General features: G+C 39.4%; 1 protein-coding gene across 1 annotated transcript in view; it reads left to right on the plus strand.

The window, feature by feature from the left end:
- The first annotated feature begins 1,100 nt into the window (after nucleotides 1-1,100).
- Nucleotides 1,101-15,164, plus strand: part of LOC129904959 (acyl-coenzyme A thioesterase 2, chloroplastic-like) — a 33,635-nt gene continuing 19,571 nt past the window's right edge. Inside the window, exons 1-2 of the mRNA XM_055980366.1 lie at nucleotides 1,101-1,757; nucleotides 2,242-2,419. Of these exons, the coding sequence (XP_055836341.1) occupies nucleotides 1,209-1,757; nucleotides 2,242-2,419 (727 nt within the window). The 5' untranslated portion in view covers nucleotides 1,101-1,208. The remainder of the gene's footprint in view (nucleotides 1,758-2,241; nucleotides 2,420-15,164) is intronic.

Raw genomic sequence — 15,164 nt, forward strand, 5'->3', positions numbered from 1 at the left:
ATGCTTCATTCCCTTTGATTATAGCATCACCAAGACCCTTAGCGGTAAGATGAATTTCAGCATTAAGTAACCGTGATAAATAGTTCTTTTCAGAAATGTCAAGTGTCACAAATTCAAGCTTTGACAAATTTGACATGATGAAAACTATCATAAAATAGTTGAGTTAATAACATAATGTTGGTTTCTTTATAATAAATTGTACATTAATGTTACAGATCATAAAGTATAATATGAATATAAAATATATAATATGTATGAACATGGAAGGTTACAAAAACATGTAACTCATGAAGTATTGAAACGGTAAATTAAATATATTTTATAATTATTCTATAATATTTATTACTAGTTTCAATAGATATTAACGTCAAAGTTTAGTAGAAATTATAAGTTATATTTAATACAATACTATTCTTCTTTATGACACACAGATAATGATCATAAATATATGACAAGAAAATACTTACAAGTATTCTAACTAGCATGCTATCATATTGCATAGTATTTAATTTAGAGTTATATGTTAAAGGCATATAAATAGTATAATAATTTAAACTTGAAACATATCGATTATCATACCTAGTATCATAATAATACCTAAAGAAAGTCATGTATGTAGTAATTAAGTTGCAGATCAAAGACTTACAAAAATCATGTTAGAGATGTTATAAACATATAAATGTATACCTGAATCGAAAAGAAAATTGATTAATCTTTAAGGAACAAAATAACCCTAATTTAAACAAATCTCAATTGGTTAGAGACTCGTGCTGATAACATGTTACTAGATGAGAGGTAAATATAAAGATACTAAACAAGAAACGAAGATAAAATAGTATTGACAATAGAATATAGAGATTTATTTTATTCTCTTCAAGTGTGTATTTTACAAGGGTGAAGACTACCCTTTTATATTATATACAAATCGTCCGTTTACAACTTTTGGCAAATACGTTAACACAATATTTAAGTAATACAATAAATAAATACATTACGTTAGGGAGTTAATTAATTAAAATATCCACAATTGAATGGACTTGTAACATTTTCTCATTTTACTTTTTTTTTATATTTTATATTTTCTCATTTTGTGTTTCTTAGGAATGATAATTAAATGTGTTTTTGCTGGTGCCTTCCAATTTCATCTTCTGAACCCAAGAACTCTCATATGAACTTTCATCTCCAAATCCCCATTCCTTACAACAAGAATGGGTAGCCCATCATCAAGATTGCATTGTTTGATCAAAAGGCATCCCAATTTTTATAGAAAACCACAATTCTCGCTCGGTTTAGCCAAAGATGAAAAACCCATTATCAACACTGCATTTTGCAATCAGATGGTGTTCCTTTTTTCTCAAACTAAGCAATTTTCAGTTGGAGAAAACGACACATTTAGTGATCCAATCCCAGTTGTGGCTACCACTAGGTCGCCGCTAGATAGCTCTCCTACAATTGATGCAGGTTCTTCAATTAGAAAGCCAATCAGTTTGTGGCCAGGAATGTACCATTCACCTGTGACAAACGCATTGTGGGAAGCAAGATCAAGCATTTTTGAGAGGCTTTCAGATGCCCCACTTGATCCTTCTCCACAAACTGACTTGATTACCAAGACCCCATCTAAGAGTAGGACTATTGTTCTTTACAAGTTCTCTTCTGATTATGTGCTAAGAGAGCAGTATAGGAACCCCTGGAATGAGATTAGGATGGGAAAGTTGCTGGAAGACCTTGATGCTTTGGCAGGAACTATCTCCTTCAAGGTAGTATTGTTTTTGTATCAAATTTATTTAAGACTTGATCATTTTCTTAATTGGTCTCTCTCTCTCTCTGTGTGTGTGTCTGTCTCTCACACAAACATATGTTAGAGAATACTCATTCAGCTGCTATTATCTTTACAGTTAAGACGTTTTGACTTGAATGTTTATTAACCTTGAGGACATAGGGTAACTTCTTTGAATACTTATTCATCGGTGCAACTGTACTTAAGACTTGAACATGTTTGTGTTTGTTGTAAGTTGCATCAAATTGTGATCACACTAATTTGTTCTTGTATTTGCATTGTTGTTTCTTACTACTGCAGTTGTGCTAGCCATGTACTTGTGTTTGTTGTTGGCCTTCACAAGCAAAGAAATGTTTAGTACTTGCTGCCTGCTTGGCCATACTTGAATTATTTGGCTGATCATGCACCAAGGAATTTCCTCTTTTTGAAGTATTATCCTCATATTCTTTCTCTTTTCAAATCAGCATTGTTCCAGTTATGATGGTACTACTAGGCCCTTGATACTAGTTACTGCTTCTGTGGACAAGATGCTTCTGAAGAAACCTATTCGTATAGATACCGATCTGAAAATAGAGGGTGCTGTTACATGGGTTGGTCGGTCATCTATGGAGATTCAACTGGAAGTAATGCAATCTTCACCAGGTAAATTCCACAACTCATAATTTGCTTTGTCTAATTTAGAAGATGTGATTTCCATGGGAGGTCATTCCTACTTCCCTGCAGAGTGTTAAAAATGAGAATTGTGCGCATGTCTAAATAATTTGACATCTTTGCTTTCATGTTAATTGAAGTAATGATTTAGTGCTATACTGTCTCTTTCCTAGGCGTTTATAAGATAATATTTTGCCGCTGCAAGGATAAGGCCACCAATTAAACTTGAGATTCTCAAAGTGCAAAAACTAATAACAAAAAAAAATAGCTGTCATGTCGACATAGAGCTTAGAAGTGCATCATCAACGTGCTTCCAGCAATTGGATACTAGATTATCTATGTACACCTTGTATGCGGGGTTTTATCAGCAAATCACTAATAAATACATAAGAATAAACTAGCACATAAATTTGAATTATTTGAAATTCTATTTTTGCATCTAAATCAGAAATTTAAGTTGAATTTGACCTTCATTGACATGTCTTCTACCTCAAATATTTCCTTTAATTATGATCTTTTAAATTCATCTATAGTCTATACATACACCATTTATTGTATTTTCTTCTTATGCATCTCTCTTCACTAAAATCGAGTGCTTTAATTGTATTTCCACCTAAAAACCTCAACATATCTTGATACTTTTCAACACTGTGAACATTGAGTGAGAGTCAATTGAGATACATTTGGCTGGACTATTTTCAGGGTTTTCATATTAGCCACAGTAAAGGGTGTTCTTTTCCATGTATTGAAATTCTCTGTGAAACTTTTGATGCGCTGAAGTTCTCTTTCTTCAACTTATGTTTACATTATCCTAGTGCTGATTTAAGGCTAATCCACTTAGGATGTCACATCGTAAAACTTTAAGGATGACCTCCTATTTGAAAACATTAATGCTATGTGAAAAGTCGGATCTAAGCGTTGGCTAGGTAAGTGTCCTATAGTAAGAGGAGTAGTTATGAACCCTATAGACCATCCCCATGGGGGTGGTGCAGGGAGAGCCTCAATTGGTAGAAAAAAACCCACAACCCCTTGGTGTTATCCTGGACTTGGAAGAAGTAGAAAAAGGAATACATATAGTGATAATTTGATTTCCGGATCCCCTCCAGTAAAAACCACTTCGATAACTCTCAATACACTTTTTAATTAAAGCCATGTGTCTCCCAAAAAAATTGAAGGTTTAGATTTCTCCCTTCTCCATTAACCAAGTTTCCATTCTCTGGTAAACCAAGCAATGTGAGAAAGGAGAAGAACCATTTATCCTCCTTTAAAGTCTTTTTTCAGAAATCCAAGTAACAAAACAATGCATTTGTAGTTGAAGAAAAGAAATGACTGGAGGTCTTCGACACCCTAGTTAGAATTAGTCTTAGAGTCAGAATGTATGACCCAAGACAGACAGCAAGAAGAGGAAGACTAGAATAAATATTTCTTTGACTCAGAATGACCGCATAACTCATCTTCTTTGGACAAAACTGAAGCTAAGCTTAAAGCCTTGAAGCTCTACCATGGCACTCCCCAAACCCCTCCAAAATTGAAAACTCCTCAAACTCTATCTGCACATTGACAGCAATACTCCAAAGTCCAAATACGTCATTTTAAAAAAGTTTACTACATATTTATTTGTTAAATTGGTCGACGGTGTTTCTTCCCACAACAATGAAAATGATGAAATTGCTTAGTGGGTTGAAGGAGTTTGGGTTAAAATTCTTTGGTGAGACAGAGTACATAAAAGCCTTTCATATAACAACATTTACTGTAATCCTTAGAACGAAACGAAATGTAATTGGTAGAAGAGTTTTGTGAGGTGGGTGATGGTAGAGAAGGAAGGTTTCACAGAATAGAGAAGGGGGAATCAAAATCTTTGATTTTATTGGGGGATTCTTGACTTTATCAAAGAGTGTATTGAGAGTTATAGAGGGTTTTTCACTGGAGGGGATCCGGACCAATGCGAAAAGGGTGCTGAGATGCTTGCAAAACCACTCATAATATTATGATGTGATGGTTTCTCTGTTTTCACTGCCTTGAAATTCTTTACTTGAGCCGAGGGTCTATCAGAAACAACCTCTCTACCTACATAAGGTAGGAGTAAGGTATGCGTATCATTTCAAATCCCTATTCTTATCTATGAGAAGGAACGAGAAAAACCAAAATATTCCTACTCGAACAAGAAGTCATATAGTTTACAACTCTTCTTTATATAGTAATTCGTCCTATTGCTCCGCACACATCACCCTCCCCAGACTCCACTTGTGGGATTACACCAGGTATATTGTTGTTGGTTTCTCTATTCTTAATATCTGCTATTTGTGAAGAAAATTCATGAATCAGAAATGAATTCTTAAAAGGAACGATGGAAGATGAACTTGTACCAGTTGATTGATTTTAAATTCAGGAATGGTTTGCAGTTAACGAACTCTAGACAGAAGGCTAAAGCCTGAATGCAAGTGGTATAGATTCACTAGGGAACACTTGGGAGATGCTTATAGTTCTTTAATATATATATTTTTTGGTTAACGCACCCGTCTCTATTGCTTAGAGCATGGAACAAACTCCATTCTATACAGATTGTCCCAAAATGTCAAACTATGTTGAGAGGTTTATACATGATTATAAACATCACGGAACATCAAAGAGATACATTATATACATGTTTCTATCCAAGCAAAGGAATTCTCCAGATGCTTCATTGTAAAAGATGGAAATTGCAATCTATCCATGTTTAACTCTCCTTTGGCTTCAATGGGAGGCTGCTGGTAGTCTTTAATCCATGTGAGCTTTTTGCACTTCAGTTCCCAGTTTGATAAGCTATTTGCCACTCTGTTACCTTCTCTGAAACAATGTTGTGCCTTCCAATTCTCAATTATATTCAACTAGCTTCTAATGTGCATCACTGTATTCCATATGTTCCATGAACTTTATCCAGAATCCAGTCAATCAGCAATTTTGGGTCACTTTCCACTTCCAGTTTTTGGATCCCTTTTTCCATGCACCAGTCAATTCCTGTTTTAAGAGCCAAAGCCTCTGCCATGGTTTTAGTCTCATTTTCTGAAGGGATTGCATATGCAGCTATTGTCTTCGCTCCTTCCTAATGATTCCACCACCTCCACTAGGTCCGGATTGTCTTTTGAATATCCATCTGAATCAATTTTCAAAGACATCAGATTTGGGAGGTGTCCATTTAACTGTAACAGAAGAGAAATCAGGTTTTTCCATCTACAGAAGTTTATAGAGATGTTCCCATTGCATTAAAGGAGTTATTTGGGAAACAGTTTGTGAGCAATCATAATGAGCTGCTAATTTGTTTGAAATATGATTTTGTTAGAGGACATCTTGACATTCTCAAATATGCTTTTATATCTTTCTTTCCATATGTAGCATATGATAATTCCTGGAAGAACTTGCAATGCCAATCTCCGTAATGGACTGTTGCCTTTAGCCAACCACCCTGCGATAATCAAGAAGCCCTTCATATTTTGTCAAATCCGGCATTTCATGAGAGGAATAAGCACATTGAGATTGACTAACATTTTATTACATAAAAGATACTCTCATAAGATATTGTTACAAAATTTGTGAAGTCAAATGATCAGCTTGCATATATTTTCACCAATTCTCTCACTAGTGCTCGTATTAGTTACATATATAACAAGCTCGGTACATATACCGTGCAGAATATAACTATAAAGAGAGCTCACTGTAATAATGTAGATACGCATCTTAATAATATTTCCTGTGTTCTTACATCTCACAGATAATTATCCCCTCTCATTTCTGACCCTTTTATACTGCTTGTCTCATGAGGTTCATCATGATTATCTGTTGCATCCATTTGTTGTTTACTAGGAGATTGTAGAGTTCTCTTTATGCACCACATTATTTTCATGTTGACTAGCAGAAGTTCCAGTATTAGCACCCTCAACATGGTCATTAGTAGTAGGTAAAGGTTTGTCTATACCAAAAATGACTCCAGTTGCCTTGTATACCTCTTTGGGTGGTTCACCCTTTCCCCTCCTTTTTTTCATAGTCTCTCCCTATTATTCTGGATATCCCTTCCTCTTTGGATTTGCTTTGATGCCTATTGGTTTGTTGGATCCCCCTCTTGAGAAGAATCCTTAATTGGCTTATCCTTAGATGTATTTAGTTTCTCTGCCTTTTTGTTATTGGTTTGTATACTTGTGCCTTGCTCCATATCAACTGTTTTCTTCTTTTCCAGCTTCCAGTATTCTACTGTCAAATGCCCTGAAACGTGCAATGCTTACATTTTACTACAACAATAACAACAACAAGCCCAGTATAATCTCATCAAGTGGGGTTTGGGAGGGTAGAGTGTACGCAGACCTAACCCCCACCTTGAAAGGTAGGGCGGCTGTTTCCGAAAGACCCTCGGCTTAAGAGAGAAGAACAAGAGAGGAAAAACAAGAAAAACAAGACATAGGTCAGTAGAGCCAAGCATATCGAAAACAATATAAAAATATGAATAATGAGAGCGAGAAAGTCAGGGTAGGAAAGACCGAAAAGGAAGGAGCATTAACTACTATAGATAAATAGGATACCCAAAGTACACCCGACCAACAAATATAAGCAGTAATCAAATGCAGAAATCAAATGTTAATAAACAAATGAGCAAAACTACGACTACTATGGAGAAAAGATAAGTCACCTAGCCCAATATCTTAGTGTGAGTCCTCCACAACCTCCTATCTAAGGTCATGTCCTCGGTGAGCTGCAACTGTGCCATATCATGTCTAATCACCTCTTCCCAATACTTCTTCGGCCTCCCTTTGCCCCTCCTGAAATCATCCATAGCCAACCTCTCGCACCTCCGCACTAGAGCATCTCTGTCTCTCCTCTTCACATGTCCAAACCATCTCAGTCTCGCTTCCTGCATCTTGTCCTCCACCGATGCCACTCCCACCTTGTCTCGGATATCTTCATTCCTAATTCTATCCATCCTAGTGTGCCCACAATCCACCGCAGCATTCGCATTTTCGCGACTTTCATCTTCTGAACATGAAGTTTCTTGATTGGCCAACACTCCGCCCCGTACAATAGGGCCGGTCTAACCACCACTTTGTAGAACTTGCCTTTGAGTTTTGGTGGAACTTTCTTGTCTCACAGCACTCCGGAGGCGAGCCTCTTTTTCATCTACCCTGCACCAATACAGTGTGAAACATCGTCGTCGATATCCCCATCTTCCTGTATAATAGACTCAAGATACTTGAAGCTTCTTTTCTTTTGAATGGCCTGGGTACCAAGCCTCAGTTCCTCGTCAGCCTCACGCGGCAGGTCATTGAACCTGCACTCCAAGTATTCTGTCTTGGTCCTTCTCAATTTAAATCCTTTAGACTCCAACGTTTGTCTCCATCCCTCTAGTTTGTCGTTAACTCCGTTGCGAGTCTCGTCAATCAGGACTATGTCATCCGCGAACAACATACACCAAGACACCTCACCTTGTATTTGTCTTGTCAATTGATCCATCACTAGGGCGAATAGAAACGGGCTAAGAGCTGATCCCTGGTGCAACCCCATCGTAACAGGAAAGTGCTCCAAGTCCCCTCCTACCGTCCTTACCCTGGTCTTAGCTCCATTATACATGTATTTAATCGCTTTAATGTACGCCACAGGTATACATTTCGCCTCCAAGCATCTCCATAGGACCTCTCTTGGCACTTTTTCATATGCCTTTTCTAGGTCAATAAATATCATGTGTAAGTTCCTCTTTCACTCCCTATACTGCTCCACCAATCTCCTTACAATATGAATGGCTTCTGTAGTCTAGCGCCTCGGCATGAATCCAAACTGGTTCTCTGAAATAGACACACTTCTCCTCACCCTCATTTCCAACACCCTTTCCCACACTTTCATAGTGTGACTTAGCAGCTTGATACCTCTATAGTTGTTGTAGCTTTGAATGTCTCCCTTGTTCTTGTACACGGGAATGATTGTACTCCACCTCCATTCTTCCGGCATCTTCGATGTCTTGAAAATGACATTAAACAACGCAGTCAGCCACTCCAATCCTACCCTACCTGCATTCTTCCAAAATTCCCTAGGGATCTCGTCAGGTCCGGTCGCTCTTCCCCTGCACATCCTACGAACAACTCCCTTAACCTCCTCAACCTTTATTCTCCTACAATACCCAAAGTCGCGATGCCTATCCAAGTGCTCCAAGTCTCCCAACACAAAGTCTCTGTCCCCTCCTTCGTTCAAGAGTTCGTGAAAGTATGACTGCCATCTCTGTCTAATGCGGGATTCCTGTACCAGCACTTGACCATCCTCGTCCTTGATGTACTTCACTTGATCCAAGTTGCGTGCCTTCCTCTCTCTCCCCTTGGCAAGCTTAAATAGCTTCTTATCCCCACCTCTGTCCTCTAGTTCTGCATAAAGGCGTTCAAAGGCTGCCGTTTTAGCCGCCGAAACTGCCATCTTATACTTTTCCCTGTTCGTTCGCTTCTCTTCATCATCCTTTCTATCTACCAACTTTACATATGCCTGCTTCTTTGCTTCTACCTTTCCCTGGACTTCTCCATTCCACCACCAATCCCCTCGGTGCCCACCATGGCGGCCTCGTGAGACCCCCAGTACCTCTCTTACATTTTACTGATGTTTAATTTGTTCGATTAGTATTTTCATTATTATATACTAGAAGCTGAATATTAGCAAGTACAATAGCAATTCTCTGTTATAAGGTTCCAAAATAAGTGGCGTTTTTAACCTTCTATTTTCTTCAAAATAAGTGGTTTTTCACAAAATCAAGATGACATTATTACATTAATGATGTTCTTTCAATTTTACCCTTATTTAAATAAAGGAAATTTTACATAACCAAGAAACTACTAAAGAACATCTTTTTAAAGGTATTTATTAAGGGTAAGTTAGTAAAAATACATGTTACTTTCTAGGAATGAGTAGTTTTCTTAAGGGGTTTGTCCAAGCTTAAAATACCATTTTGATATGGAGGGAGTATATACTTTCAATAAAATCGTGCCTCACTTTGAAGAAGTGTGTAATTTGTGTTGCGCTTAAAACACCATAGCGCTTGTCCTTGTTTTGTGCCCTTAACTCTTAAAAAACAATGTGGTGTTCATAAATAAGAAGTAATTTGTTTCGCAATTCCACATTCTAATGGAATCAACTTCTTTTAAGCATCTAGGAAAACGCGTTGACACAGTAAATGAGGTAGTCATCTAAGGTCCCTTTCAAACTTCTGGATACCTTCTCTGGTGGTATTCGGCCAGTGGAGATCATTTCAGTTTCCCTTTCCTTCTTCTTTCAAGCCTTTTATCTTTTCATGGATAATCGTATTTACTTCTAATTTGGGGGAAGTCGTTTTGACATTATTGAGTCAGGCCATACGAGTGAGAGATGGTATGAATGGGTGGAGAGTTCCAGACTGTATATCAGGAGAATGTCTTTAAATCTTGATGCACCTCACAGGGTGAGGCAAAGGCTCAAGGAAGCATCAGATATTAGAGGTAGAGTGTACAAGACTTGGAGAAGCAGAGATAAGGCCATGAGCCTCTTCTGACCCTGAAGTTCAATAAATTTGGTTTATATCTGTCACTGTTGTCACGGGGGGATTCTAGATCAGTTATTATTGTGTTGGAGAACAAATTTTATGAGGGCTGGTCGACTTTGGTTTCAAAGGTTGACTACTTTAATAAAGATAAATTCAGATAGGGGGGGCTTAAATACCAAAAGGACAAAGGATGTCAGGTTGGTAAGAGATGAAAGAAGTATTAAATGATTCTAGATGGACTCATGATGGTAATAATGGGGAGACTGTGAAGGCTTCCATGGGAACAAAGCCGTCTTAGATTGAGAATTTCCTCCTAAGAAGATGTTTAGTGAGTAGTTTCTCTAATTGCTACGAAATTCCTTCACGAAATGATGTCCGGAAATTGGCACATCAGGCTTGGTTTGGAATTCATAATCTCCAAGTGTTTGACATGAGCGGGATTCAATTCCTGTTTGAATTTCAAAGTGTGAAGGACGCAGAGCATGTCATGAAAGGATCCAGAGCAAATAGGGAAGCAGACTCAAGTTGGATTAGTGGTCACCAATAGATGGAGCATACCCAATTAGTACCAATTTCAATTGGTATTGGATTAGGATTCTAGGTCTGCTACTCCAACTATGGTCAGCAGGGATTATGAAGGAGATTGGGGAAAAGTGTGGTGGATGGTTGGAGACGGAAGAAGAGACGGAGCTTAAGAATCACTTGAGATGGGCTCGAATTAAAGTAAAGGACCACCGAAAAATATACCAACGTCGATTGAAGTCGAGGATGGGAAATGGAGATTCACTTTACTAGTATGGATAGAGGCGCTAACAAAAATTGAAAAATTAGGGTTGTTGAACAACCAAGAGGGGACAAAACTTTTCAGGGAAAGGGAGATGACAACTTGTGTCAGTCGATTGTAGAGAAAAGGAAAACACAGAGAAAGGAGAAAGGGATAGCAAGAAAAGATTTGCTGGTAATGGAGCGACCGAGGTTTTTACACAAAGGACAAAGGTGATGGACACGTGGCTGGATGCAGTAATTCAAAAAAAGTAGGGCCAGTGGACCATTTTTACTCCAGTCCGTATGTTGGGCCTTCTCTTTATTTAAAAGGAAATGGGCCTTCCTTTAATTTAAATGAGGATGGGCAAAAAGGCTTAAATTATATGAAAAAGCCTACAGTTGAGCCTTTCACTGAAATCATAAGCACTCATTTGAGCATTGCAGAGGAGTTGCGAACTGGGACAAGTTTCAACTATGAAGATGAAGCAAGGGAGATGATCATAAGAGAAAGGGTCGAAGATCACATGCAGAGGGTGGACTCGAACCACGAAGTGGATGTGATCATAATTCCTATAGCTATGAGATCAGAATCTGAGCTGATTGATGCAGATGGGATAATGGGGAAAATAGGGGAAAGTACACAAACTCAGCTGATTCCAATTGAAGAGCCTACATCTATCCAATCAGACACAAACTCAGCTGATTCCAATTGAAGAGCCTACATCTATTCAATCAGACACAAACTCAGCTGATTCCAATTGAAGAGCCTACATCTATTCAATCAGACACAAACTCAGCTGATTCCAATTGAAGAGCCTACATCTATCCAATCAGACTCCAGTGAGTGCTACAATCAGGTGGAATCTGATGCAACATCATGGGTACAGAAAATATAATTAAACTAAGGAGTTTGGAGCCATTTTTAATGGTCTAGAAAAGGATGCAAAGGCCTTCTTTGAGAAACTAGATCAATGAAGAGAAATGTCAGAGTCAAACAAATGCAACAACCATCTGATCCCAAAAGAGGTTTGGAATTTAATCTTTGAGGTCAATTATAAGGATGGGGATAAGAACACTAAGTTCTTCCATAAAATGGCAAATGCTCATAAAAGGTATTACTCCATAGATGCTCTGGAAGTAGAAGGACTATTCATCAGTGAAACAAACAAACAAAAAACAACAACAACATACCCAGTGAAATCCCACAAGGAGGGTCTGGGGAGGGTAGAGTATACGCAGACCTTACCACTACCTCATAGAGATAGAGAGGCTATTTTCGAAAGATCCTCAGTTCAAAAGTGCCTATCCCGAGAAAGAGAGAACAACAATATATATACACCATATCGGCTAAAACAAGAAACACTGCAAATTCTACAAGACAAGAACAAAACCAATATAAAAAAAGACAGTCAGAGGGCAGTAACAACACAACTAAACTGGCATGCCTAGACCTAAGACCAACCCTAAACCGTCACAGGGTAATGCAACATTCTACCCTTACTAGCCTTCTACCCTAATACGCCTCCACTCCTTTCTATTTAAGATCATGTCCTTGGTGATATGAAGTTGCACCATATTCTGTCTAATCACCTCTCCCTAATATTTTTTCTGTCTAACCCTACCCCTACCCCTCATAGCCCCCAAATCCAACCGCTCGCACCTCCTAACTGGGGCGTCGACACACCTCCTAACTGGGGCGTCGACACACCTCCTCTGCACATACCCAAACCATCTCAGTCTCGCTTCTCTCATCTTGTCTGCCACAAGGGCCACTCTCACCTTCTCTCGAATAACCTCGTTCTTAATCTTTTCCCTCCTAGTGTGTCCACACATCCATCTTAACATCCTCATCTCTGCAACATCCATTTTCTGAACATGAGAGTTCTTGACTGGCCAGCACTCCGCACCATATAACAACGACGGCCTAACCACCATTGTGTAGAACATACCTTTAAGTTTAGGTGGTACCTTCTTATCATATAGGACTTCAGAGGCAAGCCTCCATTTTGTCCATGCCGCTTTAATGCGATGCGTGACATCATCGTCGATGTCCCCACTACTCCGAATGACGGATCCAAGATATTTAAAGCTTTCTCTCTTAAGGATAGGTTGAGTGGCAAGCTTCACTTCCATGCCCTCTTCATCCACCGTACAACTAAATTTGCACTCCAAGTACTCTGTCTTGGTCCTGCTCAATTTGAACCCGTTGGACTCCAAAGTTTGTCTCCAAATCTCCAACCTATCATTGACTCTGTCTCGAGTCTCATCAATCAAAACTATGTCATCCGCAAATAATATACACCATGGAACCTCCTCCTGAATAGATCATGTCTGCTCATCCATCACCAAGGCAAAAAGAAAAAGACTCAGCACGGATCCCTTATGTAGTCCCATCTCAACCGGAAAGTGCTTTGAGTCACCTCCCACCGTCCTAACCCAAGTCTTGGCTCCAGCATACATATCCTTTACCGCCCTAATATAAACCATCGGAACACTTTTAGCCTCCAGACACCTCCAAAGAACATCCTTGGGAACTTTGTCATATGCCTTTTCAAGATTAATGAACACCATATGAAAGTCCCTCTTTCTGTCCCTAAATATCTCCACCAATCTCCGCATAAGATGGATTGCTTCAGTAGTCGACTGCCCCGACATGAATCCGAACCAATTCTCTGAAATCGACCCTCTTCTCCTCACCCTTATCTCCACCACCCTCTCCCAAATCTTCATAATGTGGCTTAACAATTTGATACCTCTGCAATTATCACAGTTTTGGATATCACGCTTGTTCTTGTACAATGGAACCATAGTACTCCCCCTCCATTTATCGGGCATCTTAAGTGTCTTCAAAATAGCATTAAACAACCTAGTCAACCACTCTAAACCTGCCTTGTCAGTGCTCTTCCAAAAGTTCACCGGAATTTCGTCGGGTCTGATCGCTCTCCCCTTCCTCATCCTACTAATAGCACGTCTAACCTCCTCAATCCTAAAGCACCTGCAGTACCCAAAATTCCGAAGACTATAAGGGTGCACCAAATCCCTAATACAATATCTCAGTCCCGTTTTTCATTTAAGAATTTGTGGAAGTAAGATTGCCACATTTGCTTAATAGAGGTCTCATCCATTAGCACTTCACCTTCCTCATCCTTGATGCACTTTACTTGATTCAAGTCGCGGGCTTTTCTTTCTCTCACTTTGGCGAGCCTATACAGTCTCTTCACTCCACCTTTTTCTCCTAACTCAACATATAAGCGTTCAAAAGCTGTTGTCTTAGCACTCACGACCGCCGACTTTGCTTCCGTCCTCACCGTCTTATAAATACCTTTAAGTCTACACTTCTCAGCTTCATCTACGCACTCCAACCACTTTGTACAGGCCACCTTCTTAGCTTTCACTGTCTTGAACTTCTCCATTCCACCGCCAATCTCCTGGGTGACCACCAAAGATTCCTCTCGATACCCCTAGTACCTCGGTAGCGACATTTCTAATGCAATCAACAATCGTGTCCCACATGTTGTTCACATCCCCGCTACTACTCCAGGCCCCCATACCAATTAACTTCTCCCCCATCTCTTGAGAAAGGGCAGGGGTTAGGCCCCCCATCTAATCCTCGGTCGATCATACGGGGTCTTCTTTCTCCTATCCCTCTTAATCTCCAAATCCATCACCAAGAGCCTATGTTGAGTAGTAATATTTTCGCTCGGGATAACCTTTCAATCCTTACAAAGACTTCTATCCCCCTTCCGAAAGAGTAGGTAGTCAATCTGCGTCCTAGCTACCGCGCTGCTAAAAGTAACCAAGTGACTTTCCCTCTTTCGAAAACACAAGTTAGCAACTACTAACTCAAAAGCTTTAGCAAACTCCAGGAGAGATATCCCGCCACCATTCCTTTCCCCAAAACCAAAGCCTCTATGGACATCATCAAAACCACTAGACGTTGTTCCAATATGATCATTGAAGTCTCCACCAATGAAAATCTTTTCGGTGCTCGGTATACCTCTTACTACATCATCCAAATCCTCCCAAAAAGAGCCTTTTGACTTCCTCATCCAGGCCCACATGGGGTGCATACACACTCACAACATTCACAATAAGCCTGCCTATAACCAGCTTAATAGTCATCATCCTATCACTGATCCTCTTTATCTCCACCACGCACTCTCTTAGATCCGCGTCAACTAGAATACCTACTTCATTTCTATCTCTTGAGCTTCCTGAGTACCACAATTTAAACCCGTCCACATCCCGAGCTTTGATACCTACCCATCTAGTCTCCTGAACACAATCTATATTAATCTCTTTCCTCTTAAGACTCTTCACTAGTTCTATGGACTTCCCCGTAAGTGACCCTGTGTTCCACGATCCTACTCTCAACTTAAGAAAACCCGCCCCTTTTTTACCACTATTTCCCCTTGCCTTCCACCTCAATCGAGGATATGACCCTAATCCACCATC

This window comes from Solanum dulcamara, chromosome 10, assembly GCF_947179165.1.
Source record: "Solanum dulcamara chromosome 10, daSolDulc1.2, whole genome shotgun sequence".
Classification (NCBI taxonomy): domain Eukaryota; kingdom Viridiplantae; phylum Streptophyta; class Magnoliopsida; order Solanales; family Solanaceae; genus Solanum; species Solanum dulcamara.